We start from the raw sequence: 23153 nt of genomic DNA on the forward strand, positions 1-23153 counted from the left end.
GTTGGAATTGGGCAGGATATGTACTGCAGTGAGAAAAGACCATACATCGCCAGTTCATCACTTAAGAAAAGTCACATTTTAATCATGCCACGTTTGTCCGATTTCCTTCGCGGTCGAGCAATATGTTTGCTGGATAAAAATGTACCAGTGAAAGTGCTCGTCGTATGGGAGTTGTGCCTAATGCAATTCGAAAATTGAAAACAAAATTTCAGGTGACAGGAGAAGTAAAAAATCAGCCGAGAGCACCTCGTTGACGTGTCACGTCTGTTCGTCAGAAGATGTCAACAGTAAATATGGCTGAAACCAGCAACGGATCCGGACTTTGGTAAACAGCCTGCGCCGACGTTGTAATGCACTTGTTAACAGTGTAGGAGGACACATTTCCTACTGCACATCTTAGACGTTAAGTTTTATTTCCATTACAAACTCATGAACAGGCCTGACATACTGTATTGATTGAAATTTGACTCCTATGCCTATTTTTTTACATAATGAACCATTGTGACCAAACGCAATCATGTGTGACAGTGACACTACAAATTGGTCCAGATTTGTAAAACAAATAAGGTTACTCATATCTTTTTACAATTTTACATTTCGTTAAATAATTTTGGATTTCTTTCAAAAAGTATTAGGGGAACTTATAAGTTGTGCACTCTATATATTGCAAGTGTATCAATCTTTGCTTATATCAAATGTGAACGGACACAACTCCCATGTTGGCCCAATAATAATGTTTGAATGTTATATATTAATTTTTTTTTTGCATGACGTTTACAATATTTTTTTGCATGTATTTGAATTTCTGGTTATTAAGTCACTTTTGTCTTTACTTACTAGATTTACAACATTTGAACATGATGTTTGAATGATTAATGATTGCATTTAGATTGCCCAGGGTTCAGCAGCACAAAAATATATGTCCATTAGCCAAACATGGATTCATGTAGGGGTCAGCGGCACAAAGGCGTAACTCCATTTGAACAACTTACGGAGTTGTATTCTTTTGTGAAGACAAATTCAATAGATGAGATGAGATCTGTCTTTCTTTTGGGTGATTTGTGGTTTGCAGTCTTTGACTCAGTTAATGGTATAGTCATCAACATTGGAGTTATGTCTTTGTGCCGCTGATCCCATCACTAATCCACATATCTAATGGATGTAGGTCTTTGTGCTGCTGAGCCTAAGCTAGCTATCTAGATGCAATCCTTCATACCGCAGTTAATCTAATGGACATAGGTCTTTCTGCCTCTGATCCATTGGAATATTACATATCACTGATGTATACTTAAAAGATGTATGCTATTCATATCCACAGCCAAACATTCTAATTTAACAGTGTGTGACTGTTTGTTTGTTTAAAGAGGAAGCCCTGTCAGAGCAGTTCTTTTGGGGTGAAGCAAACCTGCCTGGTTATCAAATTAATCATTTGACAGGTGGTAATTGATGCAATAACATTTCAACATCAATTAGCACCTGCCAAATTCAGAGATAACCTTGTCACTGATTAAATTGATAACCATGCAGGTTTGGCTCACCCAATAAGAACTGCCCTGTTGAGGCTTCCTCTTTAATTTTGATTTCTTGTTTCCTATTTTTCTAGTAGTAATAATGATGATTCCAAATTGTTTATTTTATTTAAATATGGATATTACCATTCCATTGTTTCCAAGTAACTATCAGAATAGAACAATATCTTGAAACTTGCTTAAAATGTCTGTTCGGTCAAATTTGGTTAATACTTTTGACTTATGTATTTGTACATGTATAATCACTCACTGTGTTATGTTGCTGTCTTTCAATCAAATTTAATATTATCATTATAATAATTTGAATTATGTGTATTATTTTGAAGTATGGTGTAATGTAAATGTTTTACAGTTAATAATGCCTTTAAATACTGAAGCAATTTATTTCATGATTTGAAAGGGTTGTTATTTAAAAGATCAATGACGCTGTAAGTATACATGTACATGCTAACACATAATGTGTTGCATTCTGGGAAATCTGTTGGATGTTGCTGATGCTGATTTTCCACAAATTGGGGGGAAGTAGCCCCAATTCTGAATTTACTAAGTAATGATCCAAACTTACTATTGATGTATTTTCAATAATTAATAGAGACAACTACTTTAGGAAACTCAATCTGATATCAGCTTTAAATTAATATTTCAAATAATGCGGCAGTGATATTTGCAACATCCAACTGGTTTTCACAAATGGCATCATATGTGAAATTGGCATAAAAATACCTGGTTTATTTTTGTGGGCATTAATATAAATTTATGATTATTAGTATAGTTACAATTGGACAAAGTGTGCTGCTAGTGTTGATGTGTATACAATACAAACTCCCTTATCCAGACCTCTTTTAAATGATTATCTCTCTTATACGGCTGTGTAAAATTCATAGGAAAAATAATGGGTTTTTGCAATGACACCTTAAAGCCATAATGTGTGATTTGCTTCACAGCGACGCCCTCAAGTTTACCTTGGATTTCTACTTTTTGCATAATTAAAATGCCCAGTGGTGTACTAAAATACCACGTAAAAGACTAAGCCTGAAGTGCTTTAATAACAGTAAAATTTAACGTTTCATATTAAAACCGGGTCGACCCAGTTTTATTCAGAGTTCATCGATCGACTGCTTGCTAACATCTCCCATGGATGTCAGCTTATGTGTACACACATCGAGCGCGATGCTCCGTGTAGTATTACATGTTACGATCGGCGAGCGAGTACACGCATTTTAGGCGCTGGAATGAAATTGCAATTTTCTTCCTTATACCTCATTTATTTGGCTCGAAATTAAAAGGGGATAATGTGTAAAAATGTGATCAGTGAAAACAAACATTTAAATAGGAATCTATTCTTTATGCAAATCACACATTATTGCTTTAATTTTATGTTCTGAAGCATTAACAAGGTCATATATATACTGCGCCAATAAAGTATCCTTACATTTGGAAAAATAATCACAATTTCCAAACTGAACAATATTGGAGTAAAATTGTTTTTTTAATAGATGCACTGTCTAATCCTGCACATTATGACACCACATTGAATCCAATGTGACTTCAAGAAGTAAAGTTACAAGCATTTGATTAGACGAAGGTCCGGTTTCAAAAGTGACACACTGGCCTATTCAAAACTCCACAGACCACAAATCTGGTTTGAGAGTGGTGAATGACTAACTTATGCGTATGGCTTTAATTTAAAACAAAAGGAACAAAAGAAAACTAAAACAAAAGAACTGACAAATAAAGTGAAAGTTATAAAAAGTACAGAGAAGTAAAAACTGAAATAAAAACTGCTTTAAATAATGCTTCATTGAAGAAACTGTGTTGTCTCTTTGCTGCGCTTTTTGCGCCTTGTATAGGCCAGTTTATCACTTTTAAAACTGGACCTTCATCTATTCACTTGCTTGTAAATTTACTTCTTGAGGTCACATTGGATTCAATGTGGTGTCATAATGTGCAGAATTAGATAGTGCAGCTATTAAAAAAACAAATTTACCCAAATATTGTTCAGTTTTGAAATTGTGATTATTTTTCCAAGTGTAAGGATACTTTATTGGCGCAGTATATGTGTCTCATGCAGCACTAAAATACCATCTTTCAGTATTATATTAACCCAGATTGCATAATCTTTTTCTCGTTCCCATTTTGGCACTTTGGACATTCAATGCAGAATTCTCTTGCCCGTAATTTTCATTTATCGGGCCAATGCTTGCAATCGGTCCTATCATGGCTGGATGAAAGAGGTTGAACTGTAATTAGTTTACTGTAAAAGTGGCAATTTGCACACAACACATCTACTGTGAAAATAAAAACATGGGAATATGGTCTTTTATGTGTAAGTCTATGTACAAAATTGCAAATTTAAGAACAAGCGAAGTAGTTCAAAATTGGCAAATTGCAAAAAATTGCACACATACACACGCAAATAACCAATTTTACGGAAGTCAATATTGGACTAACCTGTACATTATAGACCACTTGACATCATTGTTTATCAACAAAGGCGAGGGACTGGTCTATCAATATGCTTGAACGAACTACTACACTGTTCAATGGCTTTCTTGTTCTATATGAAATGTGGTGGGCGATTTAAAATGCATGTGCCCTGAGCAAACTACGATGCGTATGCACACTGCGGGGCAAAGAACAATGGAAATTGCCATAATTCGCGCGATACTGCCGGGCAATGACGTCACATGTCAAGTGGTCTATATTAGAGTTAGTATTATCAACTGAGGTGCTATGCAGTGGATCTATTGTGAATGCAGGATTCAAAGTAGATTCAAACAATGTTTTTAATGTGTGATAAACATTTTATTGTAGCTATCGTAAACAACTTTACACTATTATATGTAGACATGAAGACATTGTAAATCTAAAATGTGACACGAGCTGGTCCATGGAGGTCAAAGGCAGCTAATTTGTAACTGAGATAAAGGCAAAAATATAAAGTAAAAAACAATAAAATACTTAAGAAAATAGACATCACAAAACTTCAAAACCAAGTATGCTAGACCTTTGGTGTTTTCAGTATATGATAGCGTAATGTTTGTAGTTGTTAATAATTATAATAACATAATTTTCGAAATGCTTCCTTTGATCTCCATGAACCAGATCGTATTACAAATTCATACTAGCTTTGCTTTGTATGGGAATTGGCAAAAAATGTCATTATTTACAACATTGGAAATGTTATTAAGCTGTAGATCAGGGATCCTCAATTGGCGGCGCATGCATCACTTGTGGTACATTGCCACATTCTAAAATGGTGCATGGCGGCTAGTTACAAAGTGTGCATAAAGATCATATTCATAGGTACCTCAAGTTGGTGCTACATGTATCTCATTTTGCTAGTGCCAGTCAAACACCTTTTAAACCAATATCCTATTGTTGAAGAGGATAATAAGTTTCTACCTATCATATGTCTGTAGAAAAAGGAAGTTTTTATACCTTCATTAATCAAGACATCATGATATGTCCAAAAGAGCCATCCTAATAAGCCATATAAAAAGGCTAAAATCCAGGAGCTTCCGAGGGTGCTGCCCCCCCCCTGGATCCCACTGGGGGTGGACCCACCTGGTTGTCAATCCACTCATTGTTGAAATTGAGTATTTGGTTTCACTATTTGCAACCTTAAGCCAAATTTTAGTGCTCTGTTGACCTACAAAGACAACAAATTTGGCTGATTCCATTTAGGTGCAAGTTGGGACATGTGTAAACATTACAAATATTCAAAAAAATCAGGGTTGAAAAAAATTAACCAATTTCATATTATAAGATCGTACATTATGGCTTTAATGGAAGACAATCTTATGAGGTTCCACAAAATGGCAAGACATGCAGATATTAATTTTTTTTTTTGGGGGGGGGTCATGGAACCATTTGGGACATTCCATGTTTATTTGTGTTCTAGATTTATTTTCTTGTAGTTAAAGTTTTGCAAGTTTCCTGTGTATAATCTATGCTTAAGGGGTACCTCACCCTGCCCAATTTTTTGCCTATTTTACATTTTTCTCAAAAATTATAGCGCATTGGTGACAAGTAAGATATGTATTTTTTATAGGGGTAAGGACTACAACTACTGCACTGGAAATTTTATTTCAGAACAGACAACAGTTGTGGAGTTACAGTCAAAAATGAGGGGAACCAAGATCAATAAATCAATAACTACTTGCCTTGAGTTGCTGAATTTTCAGTGCAGTAGTTGTAGTCCTTGCCCCTATAATATACATATCTTACTTATCACCAATGCGCTATAATTTTTGAGAAAAATGCAAAAATAGGCACAAAATTGGGCTGGGTGTAGTACCCCCTTAAAAAAGGACTTGTAAACAATTTATTATTGCATGTATTTTGTAGATAATTATGATTATTAAAAATTAGAGTCGTGCAATCTTCTGTCAACACACTATTGATGAGATATGTATAAAAAAACACCCTTTTAGGGGGAGAATGCGGACTTTGTATACCCCATCACTATGACCCATCTGACCTCAATATGCGTGTATACTCATTGAATGCTCAGTACCAGAAGTGAGTAAGCGCAATGGCTACCATGTGTAGAAGAGTATAATATACTGTGTGTAAATTTGCAAATTTTCACAGGGCAGCTATTGCACTTACCCACTTCTGGCACTTAGCAGACGATTTGAATGTGTCTGGTACAAAAATTCATACCCAACGACATGAAGCAATATTGTACGATTTATTCAAGTTGAGGCCCTCAAATTTTCAAAATTCTGATTTTATGGCTTCTTGAAGATATTCATCAGGACTGTTCATGGTAAATTGATATTTGTAATTTCATACAACTAGTCCAAATATTTCCACTTACTTGCAGACGTTTCGGCAAGCTGACAGCTTCCTTTATCGATGCTAAAAAGCAAACTTGATCAATACCAAATGACCAGCAGGGGCACTTTGGATGGTTCTAAAAAGATTCAGAAGTGTATACAACAGCTACAAAGGAAAATAAACAAGTAAAACTGTTTAATGAATACAACTACATCCAAAATGTGGGTGTAGAAAGACAAAACAATTTTTTAAACCTACATTTTGGATGTTATTGAAGTCATTAAACAGTTTTTAGCATTGATTTTTACTCAGTTAAAACTAATTGAGGATTCAGAACCAGAAAGCTGTAACTCACTGTGACTAGCTTTCACAAATTGTGCATAAAGTTGGCTCCTTGCTTTGGTCTTCAAAAATCAATATTTCCTCCACAATGTCTTTTGTTTTCTATTGAATTTTGTCATGGACTGTATCTGCTATAGTGCCTTGGCGACTTTATGCTCGATTTGTGGGAGCAGGTGATTGTGAGTTGAGGCTTTCTGGCTCTCAAGTTGAGAGTCTCATCCCTCGACATTTGTGATGCAATCAAGCAAAGTCAGTCGGAACTCAGAAATATTAAATTTTCAGTTTCTTAAAGGATAGTAAAAAGAGTTTCCAAAACAACAGGTAACAAAAGGAAATATTTCCTTTGTTTGATTGTATCTCAAAATCATTATTTCCGAGTTCCGACTGATTTTGCTTGATCGCATCACATATATTGCTGTATTGTATGACAAAGTCTTAGATTTTCAAAATTTCACAAGTCGATCATATTTGCTGATACACATATTCGCAATCTAGGCGATGGAAATAAATTTTCTTTCATTTCACATAAATAGTTTGGGCCAAAATTAAAATGCATAATCTGATATCTCGTTTTGTCTGTTTTGGGGGGAAAAATCTTAACTTGTCAGAAATCTTGTAATATTTCTTGAGGGGTCAATAGAGGTTATTGACCTATGCCATTGCAAATGACACCATCTTGGCACATAGTGCAATTTTATTCTAAGGGGAAATCCAAAATTTTGAATTGTCATACTTGAGGGCCAAAATGGTATTTCCTAAGTGTTATATAATAAAGGAATGTCACCAAAATGTTGATGATTTCTTTTCCATCCCACAGTAGAATATTTTTAAGTATTGAGGTGGAATCTATTTCAGGTGATATTTAGTTTTAAATTATTATAGGTGTGTTAACTGTTTGGGGGTTATGGTTTTTGATTGAATTAATAAAGTCCTTGACGATGAACCTATATAGTTAAGTTATAATTAATGTTACTTGTTTACTGTAGTCTTGAAGGGTCACCATTGGGCTATGCCAGTTAAAATCCATACACCCCCTATGGAAGACATGACCTTAATCTCCCTCACAGGGGGTGTAAATTTCAAATGAAGTCACAGATTCAGGTAACCCCATTTGAAATTCACACTCCCTGTGTGGGAGATTAAGGTCATGTCTTCCATAGGGGGTGTATGGATATCAGATGGAATAGTCCAAAATTGTTAAAATACAAGTTATTACACTCTTAATTAACACAGTCCAAATTGATCAGATTTGACAAATTTTTACACAAATTTCAGCAGATTTGATACGGGATCAACATATAGAGGTTGTGCGTGAAATTATTGGTTGGCTCCAAACAAAGGATCTGAACCGGTGTCCTTCACCATAATCATGGTACAGTGCAGTCCATTCAATCAAATGTTGTCATAAACCTATTTGGCCGTAGTGCATTTGTTATGTGTGTGAGACGAACTTTGGCAGTAGATTGCAATCAAGCTTTTGTTGAATGCATTTGGGTAGTCCGCCATATGTAAGGTATGATATGTCATATGCACAACCTCTATTTGCTGGTCATGTTAATGCCGATTCCAAAAAAATACAGCAGAAATATTTTTGGATTAAAAAATATCCAGTTTTGCAAAATGAAACCTGTATGGCTAAATCCTAATCCTTTAACTAACTGGCAGCAAAAGTCAAATTTTAATATTTTTGCAATTTGCAGTCGCAAAATTTTAAAGACTTGGGAACAAGTATTTTTAAATACTTGTTCCCAAGTCTTTAAAAAAATACTTAAAAGTATTTTTTTAATACAAAGAAATCAGTGCTGTATTTTTTTGGAATCGGGAATAAAACTGTATTTAGTTTAGACAAGAATTGCTTCAAAAGCGACCAGACTGTTTTGAGAGTGTACTCAACATTTCAGTCAAATCCTACCTTACTTTAGCTCATTGTATTACAGAAAACGGAACCCTTTGACACAAGCCATTAAGTGGGTTTATATTAATTTGAGAGTTGCCACACCAACAACCAAAATGTGTTTGGCTTACACTCATCACCTCCAGTGGGGGTGTGTTGCTGGTATACCTCCAGGGCGGGGGTGTGCCGGTGTGTGTGTGCTGGTGGGTACTCTCTTACACAATTTTCCCACCCCAAAGAAACATCACCCGCCGCTTCATGAAACAGGTATTATTAGGCAGCCTGAGTCCTGCACACACTACTGCTGCTGTTACAGCTAAAAGTTTCTCTGCCGTTCACAATTTTAGTGAAGCAGATAGTGGCAACAGTTATGCACTTTGTCATAAAAGCATCAAATTTAGCAGCGAGGCAAATCCATTATTTACACCCCCTTATTTTGCCACTACAAAAGATGCAGTCCCTGCTTCCCACGTCAGCTTTGCATTGCCATTAAACCATAGGCCATATTTTTTCAGATGCTTAACTTTGGCATCATGCCAATCTGCATCTTTGCTGGTCATGTTAATGCCATTGGCGTGAATGACCACAGGAGACACATTGGCATGGCGTGTCCTCCAATCATCATTGAAATAAAACCAACCGGAGATGAACCGAAGTGGGTCCAAGATGCTGTATGTTAGTGTCGGTATAACTTGGTTGTCAATCATAAAATTAAGTACTTTAGTATCGCTGTCCTCTTTTGATAACCTATTTATAAATTCTGTAACAAATTGAATAGTGTTTTGTGTACTACGCAGGAAGATCAACCCAGGACAACGTTTGCTGACTGGATTCCATGAGATAAATATATCATGACGGTTCCAGAAGTATGGAAATGGATTCTCTAACCACACTGTGTCAACATCGGATACCAAGACGTCTTGGTTGCGCTGAAGCAGATCAAGAACATACTTCCATCTGAAGTGTGTGTAAGATCGATCGCCAGGCTTCCTAGGTGTTGGTGCCTGGATGAGGCTAAGACTATCTGAGAACTTTGTCAGCTCATTATATGCAGCTAAATCGGTTGCAATTATTGTTATGTTAGGATAGATGTGCAATGTTTCGATACTTCGCAGCCAGTTTTCTGTCATGTCTACGTAGGTGTAACTGGACATTGCCAAGACAGTGAAGCCAGATTCTTTTCGTTGTTGATTGTAGATTTGTAGGTATCATTTGATTCTGATGTTGATGAGCCATCGATACCCAATCCCACCCGATCCATGGATTCATATGCAGTGTTGTAATGCATGCCATATTCAGTGTTGACTTCTTCATTCGACATGGCTTTCTTTTGTACGTGATGGACTTCAACTGATTGCTGCTTCGTCAGAACGTGGCCTGTAAAAATATGAACATGATAACTTGTTAGATCGAGTATATTACATGTTCACAATAATCCTCAAACTCTTGAAGGGGCAATGATACCCCACTTTTATATGATTCATTACCAATGAGGTAGATCTCATTGTACATCAATTGCCTGTACAAATCAGTGTGCAAAATATTTCCGTTTTGAAGAACCATTTGAGTTTGTTAAAGTCTTCGAGGGATCCGAAATGTGTAATTATTAAAGGTGGGTGACCTGATTGACAGCCTCATCTCCAACTTTACCTGATTGACAGCCTCATCCCCAACTTTACCGTACCAAAATGTAAATTTTGGTATCAGGCGAAAGCTGAAAGCGTCAAAAAACTGCCGAATTATAGTCTCAAATATGGTATACCATATTTTTGACTAACTCAGCAGTTTTTTGATGATATTTTCGGAAATACACCGATTTGGAACTCCTAATTTCAGTATGTTAATGAGAAAAATATGATCTCTTATTTGATATCAATTTATTACATGATCATGATGATTATCATTAATAAAAACACTGTAGACTATATACCATTTTTATGCTGTATTAAATGTCAGTAATTCCATGAAGAATTAGTCGCATTTACAATGAACATTTACATGATCTTTTTGCATGAATGCTTGAAAGTGACAACAGTTTATGTTACACATAAGTTTCAAAGAATTTGATTTTTCAAGTATATCAGGTCACCTTCCTTTAAAGAGGAAATAAAGAACAAACTTGGAAAGAATTCATCATCGTTTTGTTCTTCTTCCTCCTTCTCTTTTCCACCTTTCTCTTCTTTGTTTTCAACTTTCTTCTTCCTTCCACCACCGGCATCCTGTTCCTCTTATATCCAATTGCCTTTTCTTTGGCATCATCAGATGATCATCAATATCTTCTTTTGTTCTCCCATTTTTTATTCCTCCGCACCTCACATCCTTCTCTTCCATTCAATTTCTCTTCAAGGAAAGGAGATGTTAAAAAGGCCCACATTGCTCCTTGTCCATGGGCCCCGAGGCTCTCATATGCCCACTGTACATGTATCCAATAAAATAATTTGATGCGATTTATGCTGAATACCGAATAACAGGTTATTTTAAACCAATTGCGACCAAGGCAAAAACGGTGATTCACTGTACATTTATAACAAATCGGTAGCGTAAAACATGAAATTGTACCATAGTCCGGCGCTTTACCAACTGAGGTAATGGGGTTGAGGCCCACGTACATTTGTAGGTTTTGTTCGTATATAACTATGTGTATCGATGATTTACTCAAAACCCTTTACACTTTTGTGGAATCCAAGATTTGAACCCGAGATCGTACGTTAATCAACTTACCTATAACAAAGACCCCAATAAGGACTACAGGCATGAGGAATGCCCATCTTTGCAGCAGTGTCATAAAGATCAGTGACTTTCTACAAACAAACAAACAAATATAATCGTATTGATTTATCATTTACGGTGTAAACGTTTGAGTTATTTAAATAACATTTGTGTAAACTTGACCAAAAATGCGCTTGTAAGGTTTTAATTGCTGCGCTTTAACATCATGAACGGGTTTTTATTCAGGTTATCTTAAAAAAAAATTAACAAATCTCACTATTCGGACATGGTACCACTGCGTCATACTTGCATGCTTTTTGTACCACTCGTGCCTAAAGGGGTATGAACGTTTGGACAGTATTTATTGTGGGACATCAGACCTATCGAATTGCATTCTGAATACGAAGAATGTCCTTCTGATATCAAATAATTTTGATTTTTGAAATTCGCAATGTAATACACATTTTATGGCAAATCATTAAAATTGATATTTTGATATCTAACAATACTCGAAGTAAACTTTATAAATCTGATGACATGTACTTAAAGTGTATGTAGGTGGGATGAAAAGCCGACGATCAATTGAAAATTTTGACCTTTCGTATTGAAGATATGGATTTTTTCCCCAAAACACCCAAAAAAATTAGGTCTTTTTGGGAAAAAAATCCATATCTTCAATATGAAACGTTAAAATTTTCAATTGATCATTGGCTTTATCTCCCAGCTACATACACTTTAAGAATTTCATTAAATTTATCAAATTTACTTCGAGGACGGTTATATATCAAAAATGTGAAAAATATCAACTTTTAATCATTTGTCATAAAATTTGTATTACACCGTGAATTTCAAAAAATGAAAATTATTTGATATCAGAAAGACATTCTTCGTATTCAGAAAGCAATTCGATATGCCTGATGTGCTCCCATGTCCCACAAAAAAATACTGTCGAAACACCCAAAACGCTCATTCCAGATCTCTTAACATGCTTAAGGAGATACGACGATGTATCGGTTTTTGGCCATCGTATAGGCCTATATTCATTGCTAATGATAATGACTGCGGTAATAATTAAGGTGATGATGATGACAATAATAACGACTTGCAAACATAAATGTAGTTATCCTTTTATCCTTCATGTAAAATTATTGAATTATAGTATCAATAAAACCGAAATATATCATAATTTTCTCACATTAATTTTTCTTCAGAATGTCATATGGGGACACTATAAAAACGGATTACCTTCTTATACTCTGCAATCTCTGCATTTTCATATATTCGTATGGCATTAGCATTAACCTGCAACGGTAATCAGAGACAGACAATACATAAATTAATTAATTCTCATCGAACACAAAATTCAGCGCTCTGGAGGATTCATCAATACCTGAATATATTATGATACTTACTAAAAAAAAAAAAAACGGTTTGAAAACATTCGTTGTCAATTTTGCTGAAAGCAACTTCTTTGATAAAACGCACATGATACTGAGATATAAAAACATAAAGACAGAAGAGGGAGGGAGGAAGAGACAGCGGACAGACCGCTAAGGAGACATACATAAAGACAATCCGGTATACCGGACCGAGAAGACTGAGATGGAGATAGACAGTTGTTGATGCATATAGACAGACAGACATACACCCCTGCCCACTACAAACAGATAGAGACTGATACAATAGAGACAAATCGAGCAAAAGACATCCAAATCAACAATGAGAAACAGAGGGAGATGTTTTGCCGATTTTGGACGCACTTTCAAAACCGGTAGAATCAGATGTTAAGGGACCATTCACAAACACTTGTTAGGGGGGGCTGATGCAAAAACAAATCATCGCGAACATTTTTCGGGGCCCCTTTACAGACCTCAAAATTTCAGCCCCCCCCCTTTTGACATGAAAATTATGGGTCAACCCCATAGAAAAGCATATAAACTCAATTTTCCCAGGAAAATTTGTGGTCATTTTTTTCAGGGCCCCCTTAGGAGGGTCAACAATTTTCAGGCCCCCCTTTTTGCATCCGGTCCCCCTAACAAGTGTTTGTGAACGGTCCCAAAATAGGTAGGCCTATATATATAATAAAATTATTGTCCTGTTTGCTTGAACATTCCAAATTGGTGACAATTTAAATATTTTATTTATTATTTTGGTTCTTTTAATGAATTATACATTAGAGGACCTTGAGAAATTGTGTACATTTGCTGGTGAACCAGCGGCCAACATGGCCAAAAGGACATAATTATCTGCATGTATTAACAGTATTGTTATTGAAAAAAATAATTGTTGTTGTTGCAAACATCACTTTAATTGCGATTGGTTAACTTAAGTTCAATCTATACCGACTATTTGACGATTTGCCGTTGTTTTGAAACTAAAATGATACTTATCCCAATTTCGTATTTTGGACTTATTTATGAAATTGCATCGTAATTAAATTCAGCATTGTGCTAAGTGGGGCTTCATCTTTGTCAACACTGCTGTTTTCCTCGTTGTTTTTTGTTTTTTGGGGTTTTTTGTTTTTTTGCTCTAAAGTTTTCATTTCAAACATACGCAATTTTAATGACTTGTCCTCGGGGCCGGATTTACCTTTTTGGGGCCCTGTGTCAGGCCAAAATTTGGAGGCCCCAAACTCACCGTGAGGAAGGCATGTGCACTCAAGTTGCCATAATTTCAGACTATTTTAGCCCAAAATGATGGCGAATTTTGCTATAGACTATAGGGTACCTGCAGGTAATATGGGACCATTAAGGACGTTTAGCTTATGTGCATAAAAACTATAGAAGATATGCCCAAAAGAGATTGTTATGATGAACAACCTGTCCTTTAAGATTAATAAAACAGGCAATGTTATCTTGTTTTTATGTTTGTTTGGACGCTATGACGTCAAAATGACGTCATCGTCAAGTGTCCCATATTACCTGCATGTGCAGGTAATATGGGACACTGTGTTATCTCTATGGTGAAAATCAAAATGTTCAGAAAATCACTCTTTTGTTCTAAAAACATTTTTGTTACATGATTTTGAATGTTAAATGCAAATTTCAACAAGAAAATTCAATTTTCTAAATAGTTTTGCTTTTTGCATTGACAAAGCACGCAATTTCCTATGTGTCCCATATTACCTGCACCCATTCAGTTGAAAATCAGAGAAAATAATCATTTATAAAAGGAAAGTGCCACTTTTCAGTGGAATTTTACCTGCTGATAAGCTTAACCCATCACCTAAAGATCATAAAACGTGACAAATGCACCCTCAGTACCAGAGTATTAGGATACACAATCATAAAATGTGGCGTCATTGATTTTATATCAGGCCAAAAAAACGACGTAAATTTTTGGGCAATTTCACTCTTTTTGGCATTGATTTCCAAGAGTTTGATACACAGACTCCAAAACTGCATTTCTAGAAGCACAATTGATGTCTCTAAACACTTAACAAATCAACTTAAAGTGTGTACCTTCTCTAAGCTACTTTTTGTTAAAATGAAAACAGGTGTCCCATATTACCTGCTGTCCCATATTACCTGCACCTACCCTAGGTTAAAAAGAGCCAGTGCGATTTTGCAATGTACACTATTGGCCCAAAACATGATGTTTTGCGGGCTAAAAAGGAAGATGCATCTTCCTTTTTAGCCCGCAAAACATCATGTTTTGGGCCAATAGGTACTAGTAATTTGGGCATTGCACAGGGCAATTTTGGAGGCCCTGTGCCCGGGCCCATGTGGCCCAATGGTAAATCCGGCCCTGCTTGTCCATATAGGCCTAACAATTTCTACACAATTTTAGTCTTTTTACACTTTCGTTGGTATCACTGAAATGGCCTTTAAAAGGAAACGAGATGATTATTTCGAGTTACCAAAAGTCTTATAAATTCAACCATGTAAAACCTAAACAATCTAAAATTTCTTTGATTTTTAACGTATCTGTTCGTGTGTGTTCTTTAAGCGTTTGTAAATGCCTCCAACTGTGGAGGTGTGTGTGTTTTGTCACATTCACACTGTGCAGTCTGCTAACAACCGTGGAGCTCCACAGTTGAAGATAAGCTCAAAAATGGGGTTTTTGAGCCATAGAGGGGGGTATACCACCTGATTTTCTGATTAGAGCAACCTCCACAGTATGGCGGTTGGTGTGAGATTTGTGTAAAAAAATCTCCCCAGTTTGAATGTGGGTGTGTGAATCTCCCCAGTTGGAATATACACACACCTCCACACTTGGCAGCATTTACAAGAGTGTGTGTTTTTTCGCGAAATGTCCATTGGGCCCTTCACAATTGATTTTGAGTTTACTGTTTCCCTCCCGCCTCCAAAATTGAGAATTGCAAAATATTTAATTATGTGATTTTTATTTGACATTTTCTCTTTTAAATGACATTTTAATTACATTAATTTGATACTTTCGTACTTTCATCATCCGCAGTGTGACCGCTCATTTTAAATAAAGAAAATAATAAGTTCGTGTGTGTTCTTTAAGTTTTTTCGCGAAATGTCCATTAGGCCCTTCACAATTGATTTTGAGTTTACTGTTTCCCTCCCGCCTCCAAAATTGAGAATTGCAAAATATTTAATTATGTGATTTTTATTTGACATTTTCTCTTTTAAATGACATTTTAATTACATTAATTTGATACTTTCGTACTTTCATCATCCGCAGTGTGACCGCTCATTTTAAATAAAGAAAATAATAAGTAATTAATAGTTACCTTGTGCCTTTAAAAAATCTTAAACAGTAAACTAAGAATCAATTGTGAAGGACCTTACCAGCAGATATATGGTGCGGGGACTGGGCCCTGAGTCGGCACTGCAAGAATCGACAATCGTAATGATTGGCACTGCAATAATCGTAATCATATAAATTAATTAATTAGCTTTAATGATTCCATAAAGAACATTAAATCACTGCTCTATTGATTTATATCTAAATGAACTCACCTGATCCCACGAGTTTTCGTTCGCGTCTTAATGAAGTTACCACTGATGGCATCAAGTTTGTCGCAGTTTCCGTAAAGTTGCTTCATTTCTCGCCAAAAGTTTCGTTCATAATGACAACTTTTGCTAAAGCAATATCCTAAAGCACAGATTATCAAAGCATGAGTGTGCATAAGGCCTACTCGTGGACCCGGCCTGCTAGAGCGAGGTTCCTCAAGTGTTTAAACCTTGAATTTTTGTAAATGACTATAAATAAATCACAACAATTATAATAATATTATGCAACTTATACCTACCTTAAATAAATCGGTATTTTGTCTGGTAGATGATAGCAAATAGAATGGCACAAAAGTCAGATCCTTGATGATTTGATTTCGGCTTTCATATAAAGGTGTAATAATATATGTTAGGTTATCAAAACAACGCCATGCAACGAACCATTCCAGTATAAAAGCAATCATTTACCTTTTCGATCAAACGTGTTTTGCAGCTTTTTGCATAAATGTAACAAAAAGTCAAAATATGTAAGCTTTGTGCCATTTGTTGACCACACAAACGAAAAATACAATGCGGATCACAACTATCACACCTTGTGATTTCAATATACATTTAAGTTTTCTACACTTAAGGGGGTACTACACCCTTGCTCAATTTTGTGCCTATTTTTGCATTTTTCTCAAAAATTGTAGCGCATTGGTGACAAGTAAGATATGTATATTAGGGGCAAGAACTGCAACTAATGCACTGGAAATTTTATTTCAGCACAGACAACAGTTTGTGGAGTTACAGTCAAAAATGAGGGAAAACCAATATTTGATCAATAAATCAATAACAACTTTCCTTGAGTTGCTGAATTTTCAGTGCAGTAGTTGTAGTCATTGCCCCTATAATAAATTATCTTACTTGTCACCAATGCGCTATAATTTTTGAGAAAAATGCAAAAATAGGCACAAAATTGGCATGGGGTGTAGTACCCCTTAAGCATATAACTGTAAATCGTCATCAAGACCGGGATCTGTTATACAATATATCATTACATAATTAAGCATAATAATAATTAGCCCCTAGCCTATAGTTTATTCGGCCGGATTTTAAAGACTATCATTGATGAATAGTCAAGTTCCGGAATTGTCAAACTAGAGAAGCTTATACGTAGGCCTATATATAGCACAGAGGCCACATGATTTCGAGGTATAGGCCTAATATTAATGTTTTCGCACTTGACATTAAAGATTCTATTTAAAAAAAGGCTCCGATCTTTTGATTTTTAACTGTCATTTCTGAAAAACGACGTGAATGGAAAGTTGAGATATTCATGAAATTTGGGTTAAAATTTAACTTTTGTGATTTTTTTTACCATTTGTTACAAAAAATAACTTCCAAATTATGAGCTTGATAACTGGCTTGATATATGAACCTCATAGTATGCTGTGGAGAAATTATACGTGTCCTTAAGGGGGTACTACACCCCTGTGGTAAATTTGTGACTAATTTTGCTTTTTTCTCAAAAAATAATAACACATTGGTAACAAAAGTAATACATATTATTGGGGCAAGGAATCCAATTACTACACTGAAATTTCAGTGACTCAAGACAAGCAGTTCAGTATAATATGATAGGAAATGAGGTACATTCTAGCGGTACCTCTTTTCTTATCATAAGTAACGAACCACTTGTTTTGGGTCATTGAAATTCAGGCGTAATAACTGGATTCCTTGCCCTATAATATACATAACTTTTGTTACCATTGTGTTAATAGTGTTTGAGAAAAATGAAAAAATAAGCAAAAATTTATCGAGGGGTGTAGTACCCCCTTAAGTATCCTTTTTGAATGTACTCGGGACTGATGATGTGGAAGAGTGATGATCCTCAATCGTTTTTAATAATTTTCCACGAAATTTCTTAAAAACCTTGAAAGATTTAGTAAACTGCTGATTATTGTCAATATTTTTAGTCAGAGATCAAGTAATGATTTATAATTAATGTGTATTGTGTTCAATTTATAATCCATTCAAATCTTTATATTGTAGGTTGATCCGGGTGATGATCGCTTGTCATTCAGCACAATTTGGGTGCAACAAATCTATTCTTGCGTCAGGCCTAGCCTACAGATCATGGAAATATTCCTATACTGGTTGTCCCGATGGGTTGTTATAGTCGCGACCGGCGGGGGCACTCATATAGAAAAGTGACATAGTGGTATTTTGGGACGAAATTGTGTGAACAATAGGGGTCTTTTGAGGAAATGCTAAAAATTGGGGGTCTTTCGCGGGCATTGCATAGGCCTATGCTAACAAACTGGGGTCCTTCGGGGTAACATCCTAAAAATGGTATCTTTCGGCGTTTCGGGGCTTAAGAGAGTTTATTACTTTATGAGGCTGAAACAAGGGCCTTTCGAGGGAAGATCCTTAAAATTTGCTTTCGGGCATGCTAAAAATTGGGTCTTTTGGAGGCAAATGTTGTAACAGTAGGAATTTTTCAAAAAAGGGTATGGGAGCAAATATTCAGTTGTTGTATTGGGGTCGTGATCAAATGATCTGTCGGATCGGACCAATAAAACTGAGAAACAACGATTACGTGCAAGAACCCACACTATTTGTTGCCCAATTTTGAACACTTTAAAATTGAATTATTTTGAACCGGATTAAAAAGGATTTATTTTCCACTTCAGGCCCAGATTTCCGAAAATTAACACGAGGATGAGCACTGTCTTTGTAAGGTCTTTGGCTAATCTACTTTTATATCTATTTTTAAGTTTGATGTCTATTTCTACATATTGTTTTATAGCTTTTTATCTCTTCCAGATTCAACGTGGAATTGATCACACAAAAATTAAGGCTGACGGGATCACTCAAAGTGGAAAATTTTAGACATTGGTTTTGTATTGTATCTTTAAAAGTGATGATAAGTACAATAAAGTATACTGTAACATTTTTAGAAAGGAAATGATGCAAGGAATCCAACTAGCATGTCAGATTTCTGCAAAAACGAGAAAAGCGTCAAATTTTGATTTTCCATGGCAATTTTTTGTCGGTCCACTATAACAACTTACCTTGAGTATCCAAATTAACAAATATTGCATGGAAAATTAAAACTGCTCATTTTTGCAGAAATCTGCCGTGCAAGTTGCATTCCTTGCATTATTTCCTTTCTGAAAATGTATACTTATCATCCCCCGAGGCTAGATTGACCAGATAAGAATCACTTTTCACCATGTTTACCGTAAATAAACTGAATTCAACTGATCAAATGAAAGGGACACCGTAATTATATGATATCACGATTCAATTGAATACCTGAGTGGAAGAAGGGCCCAACTCCATCAAAACTGTTTTTGAGATATTAAGAAAAAACTTAATATTTGGAAAAGTTTTATAGACAGAATGTTTTCATCTTCAGGGAACCTTTAATACATGGCCATCATTATTACATACATTCGAAATTATATATGATGTTTCCATGGCAACGGTACAGGTCTTAATACGAGCTGGAGTTGGGCCTTTCTTCCACTAATATACTGCAAGTGGTATAGTTCCGTAAGCAGATGTGTTATAAATAGCTACAGAAATTTGGCAATTATCCATTAATTGCACAAGTTGAAGCACATAATGTTAGCAATAAAGTTTATTGTAGTGAAAAGCAGATTTCATGGAGGAACAAAAATTCCTCTTTAATCCAAAACTCCATGGAGTTGGGCCTTTCTTCCATGAAAATTATGATTAAATGTACGTGGCAGACTATTAGGCTCATCTTTCACACACAAGGAAGAGTCTGCTGGCAATAACATGCTGGGCGGTCTAACTCATTTTTGTTAAAAATTGGAGTTGGGCCCTTCTTCCACTCAGGTATTCAATTGCAAAGTGGCTTTTATATTCAAACATTGTCCAAATAGCTACAAATTTGAGCTATTTGGACAATGTATTGTATAGTACAATATTATTGAATGCGTACACGTGAAAAACGCATAATACATATCATTTGCATAATTCAATCATTTCATTTAAACAGAAATAAATTGGTTATTCTGTCGACAAACGTTCATTGAAATCCTTGTAGTATCAAAGGGGCTGTGGAATAATTATTGGGGGTGTGGTCCAAATGGCGTGTCAACAAATCATCCCTCCTCCCCCTTCGGCCTGAATAAAAACGGGTATAAAAATCGATGGTCCTCTTGCAAAATAATGTCTTGCTTGCAGGTTCACTCAAAGTAGGAAATTTTAGACGTTTTGCTTCTAAATGATGATAAGTACATAACAGTCCTATACATTTTTCAGAAAGGAAATGGTACAAGGAATCCAACTAGCACGTCAGAGTTCTACAAAAATGAGCAATTTTGAAAAAAAAAACCACCAAAATTGATTTTACATGCCATTTTTTTCAGTCCGTTGTAACAACTTACCCTAAATATCCAGATCGACGAAATTTACATATTTGTGTTATATAGACATAAAACTAGAAAGTTTTCCCACATTTTGACTTTTTTTTTCTTTGTTTTAAAAACACTGGTCAAAAAGGATCAAAATATGACTTTTTAAGTTTTGACTAAAAGTTTGGATATTTTAAGGTCCCCCGTTACCCTCACGCTCACCTTTTAATTATTGCACAGTCACAAATGTGTGGAGAGCAATTCCCCTGGGTTGTATTTTACACGCGTAATCTGTTTGTGCGCTTTTTAAATCTGTTTGAACTAAATGGGAAATAAATATATTAAATGCCTTTTTGATTTTCAAAGCGAAAACATTTTCTATGCACAAAGCAAACTTTAAGCAAGGCTGGTGTTTTAAAGTTAAGGCCACAATTGTGCAAACAAGTGTTATTGTTAATAAAACCTTCAATCTTAAGGGGGTACTACACCCCTGCCTAATTTTGTGCCTATTTTTGCATTTTTCTCAAAATTATAGAGCATTGATGACAAGTAGGCCTACGATATGTATGTATATTATAGAGGCAAGGACTATAACTACTGCACTGGAAATTTTATTTCCGCACAGACAACAGTTATGGAGTTACAGTCAAAAATGAGGGAAAACCAATATTTGATCAATAAATCAATAACTACTTGCCTTGAGTTCCTGAATTTTCAGTGCAGTAGTTGTAGTCCTTGCCCCTAATATACATATACTTGTCAGCAATGCGCTTTACTTTTTGAGAAAAATGCAAAAATAGGTACAAAATTGGCCAGGGTGTAGGCCTAGTACCCCCCTTAAGTAACTCTAGTAGATATGTGGAGAACGCTGTTCTTTCATATATACAATAAAACAAATGATGTGGTCGTTTTGTAACAGATGAAATTATAACTCTTAACATAATAAACATGTTAAAGACATGCAAATATTGCACTTTTCTTTTTTGATTGAAACCTCCTTATTCACAATACTTATTATTCTAATGATTTATTAATCTGTTCCAGTTACAGTGACACCTCATTAATTCCATTTCCCCTTTGGATGTATTTGCAATAAATATTTACTTCGAAAAATCAATATGCTGTTGCTGTATATAGGCAATAATTATTCAAATCAACCCTCCAGTGAACAAAACCTTTACTCAGGTAAAAATAAAAATAACTAGAGGCAAATGGTGGTGATAGACCACAAACCTAGCTGGGGCATGTTGGTGTTGTGGAGGTATCTGACCCCTGCAAAATGTTCCAAAAATGTTCCCCTGTCATGAGGTTTGTTGTCACCGAGTTTTGAGTCCTGTACTCCTCACAGATGTCCAGAAAATGCAATTCTAAGATTTGACCCAGATGACCTTTGACCAGACCCCTGCAAGATGTTCCATAATTCACCCCTGGTCATGAGTTGTCACTGAGTTTGAGCCCTGTACCTCTTACAGATGTCCAGATAACGCAATTCTAAGATTTGGCCCCAGAATGATGTCTTTTGAGCTGACCCGTGCAAAATGTTCCAATATGTTCCCCAGGTCATGAGGTTGTCACCGAGATTGAGCCCCGTACCCCTTACAGATGTCCAGATATTGAAATTCGAAGATTTGACCCCAGCTGACCTTTGACCTGCCCCCTGCAAAATGTTCCAACATGTTTCCCTGGTCATGAGGTTGTCGCCGAGATTGAGCCCCGTACCCTTACAGATGTCCAGATATTGAAAAGATTTGACCCCCAGCTGACCTTTGACCTGAAAAATATTCCAAAATGTTACTCTTCTCATCAAGTTTATTGTCACTGAGTTTGAGCTCCGTACCCCCTACATATTGCCAGAAAATGCAGCAATTCTAAGATTTGCATGACCCCTGCAAAATGTTCCCCTGGTTGTGAGGTTTGTTGTCACTGAGTTTGAGCCCCATAAATACCCCTTAGGGGGCTATCATTTTCTTTGGAAGGAGGATCCCAAATATACAGGGGGTCATAAATTTTCGGAAAGAAAAATACGGGGGGGCATAATACTTTTGATGACCAAAATGTAGGGAGTCACAAGATGACCACAGATAGTGTGTTTATTTTATTCAAAACTAGCGGGAGCTAGTAGAGTAAACAGGAGCAGTTAGTAAACGGGAGTGGTTAATAAAGATGTTGAACGGTGATGATAAACATTGTGTCTTGGACTAAAACATGAATAGGAATTATTATTATTACCCAGGTATAATTCTGGTTTACCCTGTGCACCCTGTGTTTTAGGGTTAGGGTTTGGTTAGGGGGTGTCATTTTCTTCGTGGGGGGGGGGGTCGGTGACCGGAGTAAAATTTTTTATGACCCTCCTATCGCGGGCACAATTTTTTTAGACCCCCCTATCTTGGGTCGAAAATTTTATGACCCCCACCCACTTCCACCTACACAGACTCAAGACAAATTATTCATTGCCGGAACAAAGGCGAGGAGCGCATCAAAACTTTAGAGCAAAGAAATTGTGTGGAGTGCGTTAAAATTTAATTGTGTGTGTAAAGAAGGCGCGCTATATGCGCAAAATATTTGCATTATATAATGAAAGATTGTGTGCAAGAATACA

General features: G+C 35.9%; 2 protein-coding genes across 3 annotated transcripts; both read right to left on the reverse strand.

Moving 5' to 3' along the window:
• Positions 1-7409: 7409 nt before the first annotated feature.
• Positions 7410-9758, reverse strand: LOC140147170 (uncharacterized; the record flags this gene model as incomplete). Its single annotated transcript, XM_072168950.1, has 1 exon — positions 7410-9758. A coding segment is annotated over one exon (777 nt), but the record flags the coding sequence as incomplete, so codon positions are not given.
• LOC140148299 (uncharacterized) lies at positions 9700-17070 on the reverse strand. Of its 2 annotated transcripts, none has more exons than XM_072170198.1 (4): positions 16653-17070; positions 12505-12561; positions 11272-11351; positions 9700-9927 (listed from the first exon to the last, which is right to left on the reverse strand). In XM_072170198.1, exons 1-4 carry the CDS (start codon positions 16794-16796, stop codon positions 9897-9899), a joined length of 312 nt encoding a protein of 103 aa, XP_072026299.1. In that variant the 5' UTR covers positions 16797-17070; the 3' UTR covers positions 9700-9896. The 2 variants fall into 2 exon arrangements, with proteins under 2 accessions (XP_072026299.1, XP_072026298.1); XM_072170197.1 differs by having other exon boundaries at positions 16484-17070.
• Between the last annotated feature and the right edge of the window lie 6083 nt (positions 17071-23153).

Source organism: Amphiura filiformis, chromosome 3, assembly GCF_039555335.1.
Source record: "Amphiura filiformis chromosome 3, Afil_fr2py, whole genome shotgun sequence".
Taxonomy (NCBI): domain Eukaryota; kingdom Metazoa; phylum Echinodermata; class Ophiuroidea; order Amphilepidida; family Amphiuridae; genus Amphiura; species Amphiura filiformis.

Excerpts from the sequence above, each read along its gene's own strand:
- LOC140148299 (XM_072170197.1), bottom strand. The coding sequence starts at position 16,648 with ATGATTGCTTTTATACTGGAATGGTTCGTTGCATGGCGTTGTTTTGAT. Across the intron at positions 12,562-16,483 it reads AAAATACCGATTTATTTAAG|GTTAATGCTAATGCCATACG; the intron begins GTAGGTATAAGT and ends TTACCGTTGCAG. Across the intron at positions 9,928-11,271 it reads TATTGGGGTCTTTGTTATAG|GCCACGTTCTGACGAAGCAG; the intron begins GTAAGTTGATTA and ends ATATTTTTACAG.